The following is a 17,282-nucleotide window of genomic DNA, read 5'->3' as shown; positions in this document are numbered from 1 at the left end:
TCAAGGATTCTGATGATTACCGTAGAGCAGTGGAAATTGTATGTGTGGCAACTCGAGAGAATATTGAGATTATTTTTTTATTTGGACCGACTCTTCCTCGTGTGGCTTTCGCCTTCAAAAATTTTTCACTGAGAAAAAGAGTAAACTTTTCAGGATGAGCTTAATACATGGATATAGCAAAACCAGACAGAAGTAAAGGACAAAGTGGCATCAAAAACAATGTCGAAATCACTACAGTGGGATAATCTCGATTTTTCCTTACTTCCTTGGATAAGGACCGGACTAGATGTCATGGGTTTTGAGACCATGACCCCAGTCCAGGCATCTACAATTCCCATGCTTGCTGGCAATAAGGATGTGGTAGTGGATTCTGTGACAGGCTCCGGTAAGACCGCAGCCTTTGTTATACCTATACTAGAAAAAATCGTTAAGGAAGAAGCAAACACATTTAAATTCAAAAAGGCGCATTTCCATTCATTGATTATTGCTCCAACGAGAGAACTATCACGCCAAATTGAGACAGTTGTTTTATCATTCTTGGAGCATTACCCTTCTGACTTGTTCCCTGTTAAATGTCAACTTCTGGTTGGTACCAATGAAGGTTCAGTCAGAGATGATGTGAGCATCTTTTTGGAGAATCGACCTCAAATTTTGGTTGGGACACCTGGTAGGGTTTTGGACTTTCTGCAAATGCCAGCAGTGAAGACGTCAGCATGCAGTATGGTGATTTTGGATGAAGCAGATAGATTATTGGATATGAGTTTTATCAAGGATATCGAGAGAATACTGAGGCTATTGCCTAAGCAAAGGAGAACAGGCCTATTTTCCGCAACTATGCGTAGTGCAGGATCGGATATCTTCAAGACAGGGCTTAGAAATCCTGTCAGGATTACAGTGAACTCTAAGCACCAAGCTCCTTCTTCTTTGAAATTAGATTATTGTGTCGTAAATCCTCTGGAAAAACTACAACTCTTAGTCAGCATTTTGAATAACTATAAATTCAAGAAGTGTATTGTATACTTTCCCACATGTGTATCAGTCTCTTATTTCTACTCATTTATCCAGCGTTTATCAAAGAAGAACATTCTAATTAGTGAACTAGAAGTGTTTTCCTTGCACGGAAAACTTCAAACTTCGGCAAGAACGAAGACTTTGGCATCTTTTACTGAATCGCTAAACAATTCCGTTTTGTTCACTACGGATGTAGCAGCTAGAGGTATTGATATACCCGAGGTGGATTTGGTTATCCAGCTTGATCCTCCGACCAATTCGGATATGTTCATGCATAGATGTGGTAGGACTGGTAGAGCAAATAGGATTGGTAAAGCTATCACATTTCTGAATAGAGGAAGGGAAGAGGATTTTGTTCCTTTCATGCAAGTCAAAAATGTAGAACTTGAAGAGGCTGATTTAAAAGTAAAGGGTATGGTAAAGAATTTCTATGACATCTTCAAAGAATGGGTTCTTGAGGATCGCGACAGATATGACAAAGGTGTCAGAGCATATGTTGCTTTTATCAAGTATTATTCAAATCATTCCGCAAATTCGATTTTTAGACTTCAGTCCTTAGATTATGTTGGTATTGCAAAAATGTATGGTCTTTTCCGTTTACCTTTAATGCCTGAGATAACAAAGTACTTAATCACTGAAAAGCAAGAAGAGATTTTTCCAGGAAATTGGTTAGTAGATCCCCCAATAATCATGGATGAATACAGATACAAGGACAAAAAACGTGAAAAGCAGAGGCAAGAAGCTCTGAAAAACATAAATCTGATAAACGATAAAAAGAAACTGAAAAGTGAATTAAAGAGGAAGAACTTAGCTTGGTCAGATAAAACATCAACGAAGGAGCAAAAACTGAAAAGAAAGGAAAAAATGAGTCTAAAAAGGAAGGCGATAGAGGAAGAATTAAAAGCAGAAGAACTCATCAAAAATGATGAGGAGAAGCATACTCAAGAGGACTGGAAAGAAATTGTTTTGCAAGGTAAGCGGAGGAAAGCTTCCAACAATGCCATTCAAGGAAGTTTTGATGATCTGTAATCCTGGAAAACCTTTTTGTTGGTAGAATTATTTAACACCCTTTCATACGACGATCTTAAATATTATAGTGAGAAAACAGAAGGATTATGCGTGCATAGTTGATTTCGAAATATTTTTTTGAGGCCGCCATTGGCTTTTATTATACCCCTTCTTGTGAAATAAAGTAGTATCTACTACAAAAGGTAACTGTTACGCTCAACAGAACCCGAACAAAGACATGCTGGCACTTGGGCACCCGTATGTAAAAGCTGCACATTGATTCAATATGAATCAAGTGGTATATTTGAGCAGTGTGAGAGCAAAGCACGTTCGGGATGATGTAACGACAGTTCAAAGATTTTTGAGCCTTGCAAGAACCGATGGAATTCGACTTTTTTGGTGTTAGGTATACCGAACATTCTAGAAGCTCTCATCGAGGCTATAGAAATCCCTAAAAAGATCTATTGGCCAGTAAAATCTTGTGACATTTGTTGGGATTCCATTTTTGATAAGGTTAATAATATTATGTATATAGGATATACTAGAAGTTCTCCTCATGGATTTAGGAATCCACGAAAGGGAATCTACACTTTTACATAATCTTATTCTTATTTCTTTCTTCATTTTATACGTCGTTATTCATTCATCCTATTGCATTATCAATCCTTGCGCTTTAGCTTCCACTAAATTCGATGACTGTTCTGAGTCTTATTTCACTGGTCTGATAATTTTCGTCATCTTCTTAACACCGTATATGATAATCTTCTAGTTACGTGATTGAATGTATTAATCAGCTGTACTAGTAATTGATAGATAGTTGATTATTGTTCCAACAACATCAACCTGGAATTATATATATAAATGATAGGAGTCGCCACCTTGAACTTATAGTAAATTCCCTAGTTTAATATTATGTTGAACATACTTAATATGTCCAATCGACGTGTGTTTTATATACCTCTCTTATATAGTATAAGAAAGAGTTCTGCTATTTATTCTTAATTAATACTACGAATTATTAACACGTAGTCGCTTAATCCAACAAAATGGGTATAAATTGGCTTCGACTGAGCCGTTTCAACATATGATCAATTGAACTTTGGAGGTTAATCATTTTATAATTTAGTGACTCCATGGCCAAGTTGGTTAAGGCGTGCGACTGTTAATCGCAAGATCGTGAGTTCAACCCTCACTGGGGTCGTTAATTTTTTCCTTGTCCTTCAATTAAAAAACTGAAACACATTTTGGCTATGTAATGTTTAAATGAGAACGGCGTTTGTTTTAGAAGTTACGCCCTTTTCTATTGTGGATTATTTTACTAATATTCCACATTCGCGGCTTCGCTTTTTACTGAACCCGGAGCAGATAATCTTGATATAAATATAGACATATATGCAAAATACACGAGAAGTATTTGAGTTTCGTAGTTGAAGTAATGAGTCCAAAGAAAAGATAAAAACTAAGGCATATTATATAAAAAAATTCCTAATGAGCGAATCTAACCTATCTAGTTTTATCAGCACAAAATATTTTAATTTGAGGTCGGCGGCTAATTCTTCAAACCCTATTTCGAAGCAAGGTACGAAGAAGAATAAAAGGAATCGAAAATCGCCAACTAATAGTTCTAGTTGCACCTTCAAAAAAAAGACGCTTCAAACAGCACAGACGATATGGGAAGATGGCGAAAGAGGCTTATCGCATAGTCGTTATTTAATGAACGGCTCAGTGGCGTCCAGAACAACAACTTCCCTAAGTCGATACAGCACCAATGCTTCGCTCCTCGGGCCCAGTGTTGATTGTGTTCTCTGTTGCATATACGAAGTTCCAAGAGACATCAGTACCCGAATTGGACTATGTATTATCAACTGTAACACGGGACAGATGTACCTTTCCGACTTCATGGATTCACAGATTTACATTCGTGTAGTCCACAAGCTCCAAATATACCAACCTACAGATATACTGATTCCAAGTAATTCTTTAACACCAACAGTGTCGAAATTGGCAACAATGATAAAATTTAACGTAAATGAGACTGTTAAAATCGAGGAGGGTTCACGAAAGTGCTTTAACAGTCAAGATGGATTGGCGGCAATCACGAAGTATTTAATAGACGATACAAAAAAGTGCTTAAAGATTGAAGAATTGATAGACAAACCTTTTGCTCTTTGTGCTGCATCCGCTGCTGTAAGCTACATGGAAGAGATCATATCTAAAAACACACGGAATTTGAATGCGTTTCGCAAATTACGTATTCAGTTTGAGGGAACAGAAAACACAATGCTGATTGATTCTAAAACAGCGAGGGGTCTAGAACTTGTAGAAAATAAGTTGGATAAAAACGGTATATCGCTGTGGAAATTTTTGGATTCGACGTCAACTAGAATGGGACAAAGATCACTTCGGAACAATATTCTTCAGCCATTAACTGATAAGGAAAGCATTGAGATGAGATTAGAGGCTCTGGAAGAATTAGAGGCTAAGGACGATCTCTTACAAGATCTACGACTGGAAATGAAATCTCTACCTGACCTGGATAAACTATTTTCGAGGTTACTATGCGTAAATCATTCGGCAATAAAATCCGATCAAAGAATTAACTATGTTTTGTTGTTAAAAGAAACTTTACAAAGTGTAAAGTCACTAAAGAACATTTTAAACAATGAACCAACAAAAAGTCGTTTGATAACCGAAACCAAACGAATCTTCAACAACGATGCAAATATGGAAATTGAGAGGCTAATCAATGGCTCTATAAATGAAGACTGTGTTTGGGCATCTTCGGCTATACAATTGCTTAATCAGCGCTCATATGCTGTAAAAAGTGATTCTAATGGGCTTTTGGATGTTTCTAGACAAATCTACCAAGAAGTTAAAGAGGAATTTTTCCGTGAAGTAGATGATCTTAGATCCAAAAACAAAATAAATTTAGATCACAACTATGATTCAGCCCGAGGCTTTTATCTCAGAATAAAGAGACAAGATTTTACTGAGGACATTACTAGCCTTCCAGAAATATTTATTTCAAGAACAATAAAAAAAAATTATATTGAATGCACAACCTTAAACATAATTAAGAAAAACTCGAGGTTAAAGGGAGCTATGGAAGAAATTTTGCTTTTAAGTGAACAGACAGTTAATGAACTACTTGATAAAATTGCAGCTCACATCTCTGAATTATTTATGATCGCAGAAGCAGTTGCTATCCTGGATTTAGTTTGTTCATTCGCTCATAATTTGAAAGAGAACAATTATATAATTCCGACTTTTGGAAAAAATCTACTAATCCAAGATTCAAGACATCCACTACTTGAAAAGGTCATAAAGAATTTTGTTCCCAACACTATATCAAGTACGAAAAACAGTTCCAGTTTGCAGATCATAACGGGATGCAATATGAGTGGGAAGTCAGTGTATTTAAAACAGGTTGCCCTAATTTGCATAATGGCCCAAATGGGATCCGGTATATCAGCACGATACGGATCTTTCCCTATTTTCAAGCGTCTGCATGCGAGAGTGTGCAATGATACTATGGAATTGACGTCATCGAATTTTGGTTTTGAAATGAAGGAAATGGCTTACTTTTTGGATGACATAAATTCAGATACACTCTTAATTTTAGATGAACTTGGTCGAGGTTCAAGCGTTGCCGATGGATTTTGCGTGTCTTTAGCCGTTACTGAACATTTGCTTAGAACAGGAACAACGGTATTTCTTTCTACACACTTTCAAGATATTCCCGAAATTATGTCTAAAAAGCCAGCAGTCTCACATCTTCATATGGATGCAGTAGTACTCAATGACAATTCAATTAAAATGAGATATCATTTAACCCAGAAGTCCGTCACGATAGAAAATAGTGGAATCAAAGCTGTAGATAAAATATTCAGCCCCAATATTATCGAAGAAGCATACAATATCCACTCAGGTTTGCAGATCGCTAAAGCGAGAACCGAAAAAAACAAGGATTCCGGAGATGTTGTTGATGAAGAGGCAATAAATCAAATAAAGCGAATTCACAATCTTGTAGCAATTTTGAAAGAATGCGCGGAAAACGAGAAAGAGCCATTGGCTTTAGAAAAGCTAAGAGAAATAAATTCCGAATTCATTGAAAAATTTGAGGGATAAATTTGGCCTCTATTGCTTAACTTAAAACCAGAGTTTGTTACTTTGTAATGAATAAGCACCATTATCAAAAATATGGAAGACAGGCAAAAAAGCTATGTTTCTATACATGCGTTTTATATTCCTAAATAATATGAAATTTTACTTCAATTTCTCCCAAGTTAATTATTGATAAAAGATAACAGGATTTTTTAGTTACGTTAAGAACTCATTGTCCAAGTAGTAAGAATACATACCTTAATCGCTGCTTGGCCCCATTAGCTTGAATAAATAGTTTTGTAGTGGTTTTAATACTTCTGGTATTCTTTCAGGAGCCTCTAAATTTTGTATTTGCAACTCTTGACGAGATTTTGCTGCATTTCTAAATGCCATAACAAAGTTAACGACTAAAGTGACAAATAAAACGATGGCCACCAAGATTGGGCCAAGTGGTGCATCTAAGTGTTGGCCACTTCTTTGCTGAATGATGCCAACCCTCTTCATGTAGATTGAGTAGGACCACAAAGCACAAAACAGGGTTAAAGCAAAATAAACATACGCCATGAAATTAGCCAATGTCGGATATTCCGCCTTTTTCACAGAATTGTAGATTGAAAACGTCAAAACACTCAATAAAGTGGTTACGCTTAACCATCTATTGAATGTACGTTCATTGGCAAGCCAAACCTTTGCTTCCACGTTTACAGGGCCAGCGTTTTTCAATAAACTTGATGGTTTCTTCACACCAGGTGGTAATTCAATTTCCTCTTCTTCAGAATCTACTCCCATTAATTTTGGATCTCTTCCAGCTAGAATTCTTAAGAAAGTAGCCTTTGGTTTTCTTCTCCGAACTTTTCTTAATCTTTTCGAGTGAGATTCTTGTTGAGTTTCCTCATCAGATGAGCCGTCAGCCTCCAAATCACCCTGAGAAATAACGTGTTCAGTTTCCTCACGAGGTACTAATGCTGGTTCTTGACGTTGAGGTTCATTGATGTTGGAAAATCTTCTCATGCCATCGATTTTTTTCTGTATCTCCTTTTGTTTTTGCAATTTTTTCTTTTCCTCCTCATAAGCTTGCTTAGGATCTTGTCTGATATCCGTTTCCAGATCTGGTAACCAGAATGGTAAAATATCTAATTTTTCATCATCCCCATACAATGATGCCACACCTTGCACAAAGATAGAAAATTTTGGAATTTCTTTCACTAAATGAGAATTAGTCAAATCGTTCAACCATTGGCCATGTTTTTTGGGCAATTTTACGTTTGAAATCATAGAATTGGCTGATACTGAGGAATCCAGCGAACTTTTAACTTTGATTTCCATGACTGAATAAGGAAACTTAGAGTATTCGCCTTCCCTTAAGAATTTCAAAGGGCTTGGGACGCTGGCGTCAATATCAGTTCTATGCCAGGTATTAGGGTCTCTAATTGGACGTTCTCTGTCAAAAGAGTCTTCCTTGATGAAAACAATGTTAGAGTCAATGGTTACTCTAATCTTATCATCACCAGGAATCTGGAAAGCAGTCCTAGTGTAAACGGTTCTAAAAACTGGTTGCAATTCATCCTTGATGATGAAGTCTTGAATGTCAGCAAAATCCTCTTTCAATTTTTCCAAGTCTCTGTTTGATGTACCGCTTTCTTTCAGTTTTTTTAAAGTCTGGTCTTTAAATTTCTTATCGCCGTCGAAAATAAACCCATTGATGAACTTTTGTTTCAATTGTAATTTAGTTAAATCAAATTCCGATTTCCCAGTGGCTTCGTCTTCAATAAGAGTTTTCTTCTCCAAGAAAATATCTGGCTTGTCGGATAATTGACCAGTCCACCTCAATCTTAAAGTAGGTGCTGAATTTAACTTCAATAACTTGTTATTATACAATTCGAAGTGTTCATTGTCAAAGTACAGAGTGTTGATTAGCGGATCATAAGAACGTGTCCCCAGACCATGCTCTGCACTACCACTAGAACTTGAACTAGCCACAATTTCGTCATTATTTAGAATATCTGATTCGAACCTATTAACCAGATCATTATTCTCCGAGGGGACATTAGCGTAAACTAGCACAGGAAGATGTCTCAAGATTCTTGTCTTGACTTCCATTAGATTGTCATTATGAACCCAAAATTTGAAGCTTTTAAAGTTCATGTCTATGTCATTACTGGCAATGCTCGAAAACTTGGAAGCGCTGGCCAAGGGCTGAGACACGGTATTAAAATTGCTTCTCAAAATGTTGTACAAAAAGGAGATACGGTACAACAATGGAGAATATTCTTCCGAGTGAGAGGGCAATTCCTTTAATCGAACTTCCAGCAAAGATTTCACGGACGGATATTTTGGGTATAACTTATCGTGTTTCTTAACAATCTTAACAAACCCCGTAAAATTCAGTCTTTTGAAATTGTCTAATTCACTAGACTCGCTCAATAATTCTTCCAAAACACGTTGGAATGCGTCAGCATCTAAGGCCTTAATGGCAGTTTCCGAGTCTGTTTGCTTTTCCAAATGAGTCAACCTCTCCATTAAGTTATTGTACTTTTTCAGTTGGAAACCGTAAACTTTTTCAAGTTCCTTGTCCAACTCTTCCACAAATCTGGATTCATCTGAATCGTTCCAGTGTGATTTCTTATCCTTTACGCTATCTTCCTTCAAAAATTTCTTCAAGCCTTCATAATCGATATAAGAGGCCTTCCAAGGAGGATAAACCTCATTGGCCAACTTCACACCAAACAGCATATTCAAAGAGTATTGTTAGGATGACTTCAAGGGCTTCTTTCTTTCCCCTTTTTTTGCAAACGCTTTCGATATTTTTTTGATTATGCTTATATCTCTTTCCAAATATAATTCGCTTCCGATAGAAATGAAAAGACAAAGAAAGGCAGCTTTTTCGGTGCTGTGAAAAGAAAGAAAGAAGCTAATAAAAAGAAAAAGAGAAGGATTAAATCTCAATGACTGAGACACTTACTAGTTTATTCGTACATACCATACAGCGGATTCCGCATCATCTTTCTGAGGATGCAATATGCTGTATGGCAACAGCATATTTATTTGCAAAGCAGCACGTGGGGATTTTTGAATTACATGATTATGCAACCATACAGAAACCTTACATAAGCGCGAGCTATTGAATACTAGGTTCAAAAAGTAAAACACTACTACCAGCGGAAATGGTGGAACTAGTAGACGCACTTGATCTTACTATTAGATTATACACTCAGTACGAGGAACCTCGAGGGAAGTAATGCTCCTTCTCTGTCCCACAAACATCTTTACTCGTTATTCCTTGAGCCTCTAAGATTACTTGAATGAAGTCGTCACTAAAAAAGAGACTCGTCATAAAAAACTGAGCTGAAAAAAGAGTAGCTTTGGCTTGCTTAAAATGTTTAGGAAATATAAAAGTGACATCTAATATGACTAATATAAAAATAGTAAAAATATGGTATACAAAGAAAAAATACACATAATGTATTAAAGAAGAAAAGAACCTGCAAATATTGAGAATAGGGAAAAAAGGGCTAAATGGTCTTTGGCTCCAACCTTGAATCCCAATTCACTCTAGAAGTAGCAATTTTTTCCCCTTCTCAACAGCAGTTTGATTTAGAACTGTTTCCACTCCCACTATTGATGCTAATATTGCCCTCTTTACCGTTACCAACACCGACAAGTTTATTACTATCGATTTTTTCTTGAATCAGTTTGGCTAAAGTAAAGAAAATCTCGTTGACGTTGTCATCGTTCTTAGCACTAGACTCAATGAATGGTATACCCAGCTCCTTGGCCAATGCTTCACCTTGGTCAACTGTCACCACTCTAGTGTCCATATCGCTCTTGTTACCAACCAATAATAGTTGTGCTTCATCGGTCGCATGCTCATTAACAGTTTTAAACCACTGTTTGATATTAGTGAACGTTCTTTCGTCTGTTACATCGTAAACAAGAATGATACCCATGGCACCACGGTAATATGCTGTAGTGATGGTCCGGAAACGTTCTTGACCTGCAGTATCCCAAAGTTGTAGCTTTACCTTTTTACCGTTGATATCAACAGTCTTTATCTTGAAGTCGATACCGATGGTGGTGATAAATGATGGGTTGAATTTGTCTTCAACAAAACGGACCAATAAACATGATTTCCCAACACCAGAATCACCAATCAGTAGAATTTTCATAATAGAGTCGTAACTCTTTCCATTGCCGGAAGAAGCAGAAACAGTTCTTAAACCTGACATTTTTTCTTGCGATATTCCTATTCTTTCTGGTAAACGATATGCTCTTGTATATGTATAGAATATATCTACTTTTCTCTTTTCCTTGTTCTTTATAAAAAGTCCTTGGATATGCTCTTGAAGCTACAACAGATTGAATAATACACAACTAACAAAAAGGCTGTAATAGACTAATTCAAGCTCTACCTTCCCTAAACCTAGAATGTTTTTGTTTGATATAACCTGTCCCCGTCGTTGATCATTTTCCTGTGTGAACTTTCCAGTTTTCCTCAAAATCCTCGCTTACCCGAAGTGTAGTTGCAATAACGATTGCAATACTAACTAACAGGAGATAGCTCACTGCTTTCAGTTGCTTCTTTAATGCATAGACGTCTGTATATGTATGTAACATGGGGTATTGAGTGATATATAGATCAAGCATAATAACTTCTCCACAGAACACCTTCCAGATCTTCCAGTTCTTCCGTTTTAAAAAATGCTCTATCGAACTTCCAAGTGTCAGCTCTCACCTTCTTGAATTCGCTAATAGTATTCTTGGCAGCTTGTCCAGTCATGCCACTAGTTCTGGCCCAGGAGGATAAGTTACTCAGCTGCTTAGGAATCCATAGCGGTAGCGGGAAAACATACGGGAAGGCTGATATTATCGCCCCAAGGCCTAAAACGTTACCGTGAATCTTAATATCAGCCTTTGATAATTTTTGCCTTTCTTTTGAGGAATATTTGTTGACGTCAAGTCCCTTCGCAAACCTGTCAATCAGGTTTAGCAACGCCTGTTCTTCTTTCCAGTTATGAACAATATCAGACAAAATGGATGCAGCACGTACTCTCACTTCCACAAACTGTTCATTATAGAGATTACTCACGACAAATTCTAAAATTTTCGTTTTTTCTTCTTCTGTTAATTGTAGTAATTCCGCTGATAGGAAGTGTTGAATAAAACCCAACTGCAGTTTTATCTGATTCGACGATAATATCACATTTGAAGAACAGACGTAGTCAACAATAGCAGCAACATCATTCTTTCTGACCGGCATGTAACCCAAGCCAGCATACAAGCGGATAGGATCCAAACTGGCAAGAGCGCAAACATCTTTATGCTTCACTAATCCGATTAGAAATGTTAGCACGTAATCAACTAAATATGGAACCAACAAAACCTTATTGGGCCCCCTTGCCATTTCTTTGATCCAATAAAACATCGTGGATGTCCTGTAAAAATACTCAGTCTTTATGAATTCCTGAGGACTCATGCCAATGACACTATCCGCTAAATCTGTGATACTCTCAAACTGCCTCTTGATGTAGGTGTCCACCTTTTCTGGAACTCTTTTCAAAGGTAACCCTAGTCCATCTGGATCATTTAGTTCCGCTTCCAACAGCTTCGTGGGATTTGAAATCGATGGATTGCTTTGATTTTGAACTAGAGTTGTCAATAATTTAGCAGCAGCCTGACGAACCTGATCATATGGATGGTCGACTACTAATTCATCGAAAAGTTTACTGACATTTGGAGCCCTAAACTCCATACTCATCAGAATGCTTCTTAGCATGTAAATCTTGGAGGTTTGATGTGTGGCTGCGTCAGATTTGCGGTCAAACATACTATCTGCATTGATAAAGTGATTGAAGAACGTCTTGGATCTTCTTAAATCAACAACTGCAGGCAACCACCATGCCAATGTACTCCAAATTTCAAAGGCGTCATGGTTCAATTCATAGTCCAAGCATTTAGCTAAGAATATTTCTATAAAAGCATCACGTCTCTGTAAATCAGCGGCCGTCATAAATTTACTGCCACAAATCAAACCAGCTACTATCTCAACAGACATAATCATCGAAGCCTTGTCGTCTTTATTATAGTACGACTCACATAGTTCAAATAGCTCTGACAAGTTTATTTTGCAAAATCCAGATGATATCAAAAGGATAATTAAGGAAAAAAATGATACGTTACCGCTACTAAAAACTCCCCTCGTTTCATTATCTTGGACCAAATTCATAGTTACATCTCTTAAAAATTCTTTTGTCACTAAGCGACCAGTACTCATCAAGACATCCAGTTCGTTCTGATGTAAATTGAGACCCAAAGTTTTTGATGACATGACATATACGGGTCTGCCCCAACATAGCCACCCAACAAATGCTCTTGAGTCAATAAAGTACTCAGGATTTTCGAAGTTGTCCATCTCCTCGGCAAAACTTCGGGGGAAGTTTGTGTCGGAAGTACTCATTACCTCAACAAAGGACGGGTTGAATTCATTTTTATAGGCCTTAGTGATGTCATACTGATAGTCAGACAATGAAATTATTTTGTTGCAAATTGACAACAATGACTTTACAATCAGATGTATAATTTCTGGATGCTTTGTAGCGGTTTGAGAAATTATTGAAGAAACTGCCCTTTTGTCGGGCTTACTTTCCAAACTCGATTGAATTTGTGTAACAAAACGGACAATAAACATTTTGATCTTCCAACCCATCTCTTTTTCATTGTCCAGTTTATCTAGCAACCTATTTTGCAAATCGACTAACAGTGAAAGGTAGTATTCACGTTTTTTCTTTTTGGCAAGTTTTACCGCCTCCACTTGCAAATTAATGGTGTCATCTGGGGGTGCCAAGGGTAAGAAAGCTTCATCAGAAATAACACATACACTAGAAGGAATCTTTATGCCAATGACAATATCAGTTAAAATCTTGTCTGCATACATACCAATTTCCAATTCATTTACATGACAACATTCAATCAGCAAAAATATCAATCGGTCGATGTCTCTATAATCAGTCATGAGCTTCCTGTGAATTTTCTTGATTAGCAACACGTTTAGGATGACTTGAATTTTCATATAATCGTGTTCTTTAACCGCTTTTTCCAACAGTGGGATTATTTTATTGATAACTACACCGTATGACCCGACTAACTGTTTCATACAATGCACCAAGGTGCCTTGTGCTGGTTTATAAATATCAGGATAAAGAGAAGTGGCCAAATGTATGATGTCGACTAATAAAAGATTCTCTAACTTAGAACCTTTTCTATTTGTTGAATGTAACAGGACTCTGCTTTGATGCAAACCATTTGCTCTGATTGCAAAATTGGTTCTCGTGAATGGCTCATTTACGTGGGAAAGGGATTGAACGTTTTCCAAAAAATCGACATCAATGAAGGCATCTGGATCTTCATTGAAGACCGTTTCTTGTCCCAGATCTGTAAACCAAACTTTCAATCCATGTAATAAAATTTGGAACATGTTGGTGTTGTTTTCGAAGTTGGTAGAAAGGAAAGTGTAAAGTTTGTGGAAGAAACGTCCGATAAGGGCTCTTACTTTGTGGACTTGTATATATTGTGGGTTTTGTAGCTTCTCTTCGGTGGTATTTCCAAAGTAGTAATTGCAGCTGTAAATATCTAAATCTCTGAAGGCAAGGTCCGAACTCATAGATGAGTTGTCAGCACCGCGAGAGCCTGCAATAGGGGTGTTTACACCGGATGGCATCTCAGATGCTATCTGGTCATCAACAATTAATTCATTTGGGAATTCATCTCTCAATTGCACGACATCAGAAACGCCTTCATTCAGTCCTGCTTCAATATCCTTACTTTCGATATAATCTTCTTCATCCTTAACAGAACGAATTTGTTCAATATCGATATCCAGTTCTTGAGCATCACAATTGTTTTCGCGGATGTTCTTCAATAAAATCAGCTTTTCTCTGTATGATAAGTTTGATTGAGTTCTATATTTGCTGAAATCTGGATCGAAAAGCAAACTTGACCCAGAAAGCGTATGTGTCATAACTAAAACGTATTTCTGTATCATATCGCCGTATTCGGAGTCATTCCGTGGAGTTTTCATCAGTTCTTCAACTTTATTGATACAATAGTCGGTGAGGCTTTCCAAAATGCTTATAGATAAGGTAATTTCATCATCAGAAGGTACATGCCATTTAAAGTTCAAATGCTGTTTTTCGAATCTTCTAGGATCGAACTGTAGTCCTCCCCATCTGTCCTCCTCGGGAATCATAGAGTCTTCTGGGAATAAGCGACAGTCGGTTATTTCGGTAGTACACAGAGTTGCTAAAGCACTGTGAATAACGATAGATGTAATAACATCTAGTGGAGGATTAGTCACGTTGTCGTATAAATATTTCATGAATGTTATCAACTCGTCACTATAATCCAATAACGAATCGTGACATTGCCTCAAAACATCGTTTAGTGTGGTCAAATACAAAACTAACTTAACATCCCTTTGCTGAATTTCAGAGGTACTTCTAACAGACCCTGCACCCCTTTTTATTTGCTCTTTGACGTGGAATAAGAGGGTTTTAACTAAGTCCTTACTTAAAGTATTATTTCTTCTCACTATTGCTGCTAATGGGATAGTGATTAATTCGTAATTTGGATCCTTCTCCTTGAAAGAGTCATTACTCCAAAAGTTCCTCAACAACAAATCAGCGAAATACTTGAATAGTTTATCGTCCATAGATTCTTGTAAAATCATAGTAGTTTGATTTATTTTAGTGGCCAAGGAGTCCTCTAAATCCACATCGATCAATTGGAAAACCTTCTCTGCATATACTTTCAAAATACTTTCAAAAATTGTGGTAGAAGCTATAAAAGCATTATTAAGCAGTTTTTCATCGATTTGGAAGGTCTTTGAACTTTCACCGCTTTTGATGTGATAGAAGTGTTGTTCGATCAAAGGAAGAGTGTCTGAGTCAAATGATAAATAATCTCCTTCGTTCGTGAGGTTTTTGATGGGGATGAAAGCAGCAATGGATACAATTCCATTGATGAGGTTGCTTGTTAAATTGGTATCGTTCATATCAAGCTTGGAGACCAGCATTGAAAGGACGTTTGTTATATGCACACGATATAGTTTGTCCATTACAATAAATCTAATGATTCTAGTGAACTGTTTTAAAGAGGAGATAATCCTGTGTTTCGAATTGATAAATTGGTCAGACAATGTATCATACAGATCTAGCAGTATTTTATCATAGATGAGATATGCGTTTGAAGGGTTCAGTTCTAATAAGTATGCAAAGCAGGAAATGTAATAATTGGCGATATCAGAATTTTTATTTTGTGAACCCAAACCAACAATATTAAAAAAAATTCGGACAATCTCTTCATGACAAGAAGAGGTTAAACATATCTCGTTTGCAGCACCATTCGAACATATTTCTTCTTCATATTTGACCCTCCCATGATAGGTTTTGATGAAAGAATGGACAAATTTAGCGTTTGGCTTAGTCCAAAACCCATTATTAGAGGGATGAATAAACGTTTCGATAGCTTTTGCTAAGCTCAGAAGCTTCTCAAAAAATTTATCTTTATTACAACCATTTATAGCATAAACAAAAGGTTTCACCGTACGGGAGTAAGAATGTATTTGACCGTCTGTTCTAAGGTGACCTTGCAGCCTATTGAACATAAAAGTCATTTGATCATCTGTAAAAATTCCGAACTTGCCAAAATCCACTCCAACGACTTCCTTCTTGTGATCGTTGCTTAATATCTTGTTATGAACGTCCTTGGAAATTGATCCAACAAAATCATACATGTGAGTGTCGATAGCCACGTTCGCACTGACTGAGCTCCAAATGCTGTAGCAGAAAGGGAAATAATCGACGATTTTAGAATGGATATGATAGTGATAAGGAACGACGGATGTAATAATAGGCATTATAGCCATCATCGTAGAAGGAGCAAGACTAGACAACAGGAAATTCATGGTATCAACTAATAAATCTTCCTTCGACTCATCGAAAAACGGTTTGGCGTTATGTGCATGTTTCAACAGTAATCTAAATAATTGCAAATCTTCCTTTGACGATAGTTCATAACGAGCATAGTCAGGATCTGGATAAGGTAGGAATTCGCAAAGGAAATCTAGCATGATTTGATGATCTAACAAGAGGCCCTCTCTTTGCAGCAGATCGGTAAAATTTGTCCTATCATCATCTGTGCTTACTAATCTTTCAAACATATCCACGTGCATTTGTCTATACACCTTTTGACCTTGAACAAGTGACAGATAATAATAAACTGTTGCAAGAGATTTTCTTAGGGCGACTGGAAAATCAAAATGTAAACAATTCTTGAGCTCATTGGTCCAATGGTTAACATTGACAATGGTGGCTGATTTGGCAGTGATCTTCCCCGTGGCATTGAAATCGGGCCCAGTTAAGTCAAAGTATTCATCTAATTCGTCTTCTAAGCCTTCTGCATCGTCGTAATTGGCAATATCGTTCCCAAGTAAATCATTCTCTGCTGTGTTGTTGGATAATCTGAAAAGATCAGTCTTAAGGGCTAACTCATCTACCTCTTTCTTCAAATCAGCTAGATCCTTGCTGGAAATAGAGATCAAACCCTGTATATCTAATGAGCTAATGGCGATATAAAGATTGACTAATACGTGGCACAAATATTTCGCTTGATCCTCATGACTTTCAGTTTTATACGGCAAAAACTCCTCAATAGGAAATTCAGGTCTCACTGACCTGCTGAACCACCTAGAATTCGGGTCGTATATATTCTTGATATGTTGCCCTCTGTCGCTAACATAGTCTAGTGTATAATGCTGCAGTCTTTCATTCAAGAGGAGTGTAGAGTCCATACCATTGAACAGTTTTTGATCCTGCACCGTTGGGGTAGCTGACCTTGCCCTTAGCGGAGAATCCGGTCTTGCCTCTGAGGTAAACAGCCTGGACCTCTTGCGTTTTATCTCGCCTTGCGAAGAACTGGGCCTTCCTGGACTTCTGTCCACACGCTTCAATTGAGACAAGGTTTTGTTTGTAATGGGAATGGGCGATTTGATATCGTCGTCATTGTTAGCTGTCATTGGCGGTAACAAATCGAAAAAATTAACGTACAAAGCTAGTCGCCTAAAAATGAAAAGTGTGTGTGTGTGTGCAAATGCAACTGCAAAGTTC

The 17,282-nt window shown here is 37.2% G+C and overlaps 5 protein-coding genes and 1 non-coding gene across 6 annotated transcripts; 3 read left to right on the top strand and 3 right to left on the bottom strand.

The window, feature by feature from the left end:
- Positions 1 to 219: 219 nt before the first annotated feature.
- SPB4 (ATP-dependent RNA helicase SPB4) lies at positions 220 to 2,040 on the top strand (the record flags this gene model as incomplete). Its single annotated transcript, XM_056227675.1, has 1 exon — positions 220 to 2,040. One exon carries the CDS (start codon positions 220 to 222, stop codon positions 2,038 to 2,040), a length of 1,821 nt encoding a protein of 606 aa, XP_056087473.1.
- Positions 2,041 to 3,146: 1,106 nt separating this feature from the next.
- On the top strand, positions 3,147 to 3,220 carry Skdi_6.trna2N. Its single transcript has one exon. It is a non-coding gene; the product is annotated as a tRNA-Asn (tRNA).
- A 287-nt stretch (positions 3,221 to 3,507) lies between these two features.
- On the top strand, positions 3,508 to 6,147 carry MSH4 (MutS family protein MSH4; the record flags this gene model as incomplete). The annotated part of the gene is made up of 1 exon (XM_056227674.1): positions 3,508 to 6,147. The coding sequence occupies one exon, from the start codon at positions 3,508 to 3,510 to the stop codon at positions 6,145 to 6,147; it is 2,640 nt and encodes an 879-aa protein (XP_056087472.1).
- Positions 6,148 to 6,381: 234 nt separating this feature from the next.
- On the bottom strand, positions 6,382 to 8,856 carry VTC2 (vacuolar transporter chaperone; the record flags this gene model as incomplete). The annotated part of the gene is made up of 1 exon (XM_056227673.1): positions 6,382 to 8,856. One exon carries the CDS (start codon positions 8,854 to 8,856, stop codon positions 6,382 to 6,384), a length of 2,475 nt encoding a protein of 824 aa, XP_056087471.1.
- An 845-nt stretch (positions 8,857 to 9,701) lies between these two features.
- Positions 9,702 to 10,349, bottom strand: SEC4 (Rab family GTPase SEC4; the record flags this gene model as incomplete). The annotated part of the gene is made up of 1 exon (XM_056227672.1): positions 9,702 to 10,349. The coding sequence occupies one exon, from the start codon at positions 10,347 to 10,349 to the stop codon at positions 9,702 to 9,704; it is 648 nt and encodes a 215-aa protein (XP_056087470.1).
- A 410-nt stretch (positions 10,350 to 10,759) lies between these two features.
- Positions 10,760 to 17,191, bottom strand: BLM10 (proteasome activator BLM10; the record flags this gene model as incomplete). The annotated part of the gene is made up of 1 exon (XM_056227671.1): positions 10,760 to 17,191. The coding sequence occupies one exon, from the start codon at positions 17,189 to 17,191 to the stop codon at positions 10,760 to 10,762; it is 6,432 nt and encodes a 2,143-aa protein (XP_056087469.1).
- Positions 17,192 to 17,282: the final 91 nt, after the last annotated feature.

Source organism: Saccharomyces kudriavzevii (genome assembly GCF_947243775.1).
Source record: "Saccharomyces kudriavzevii IFO 1802 strain IFO1802 genome assembly, chromosome: 6".
Lineage (NCBI taxonomy): Eukaryota > Fungi > Ascomycota > Saccharomycetes > Saccharomycetales > Saccharomycetaceae > Saccharomyces > Saccharomyces kudriavzevii.
The sequence above is the reverse complement of the archived record's forward strand: the minus strand, read 5'-3'. Positions and strand labels throughout refer to the sequence as shown.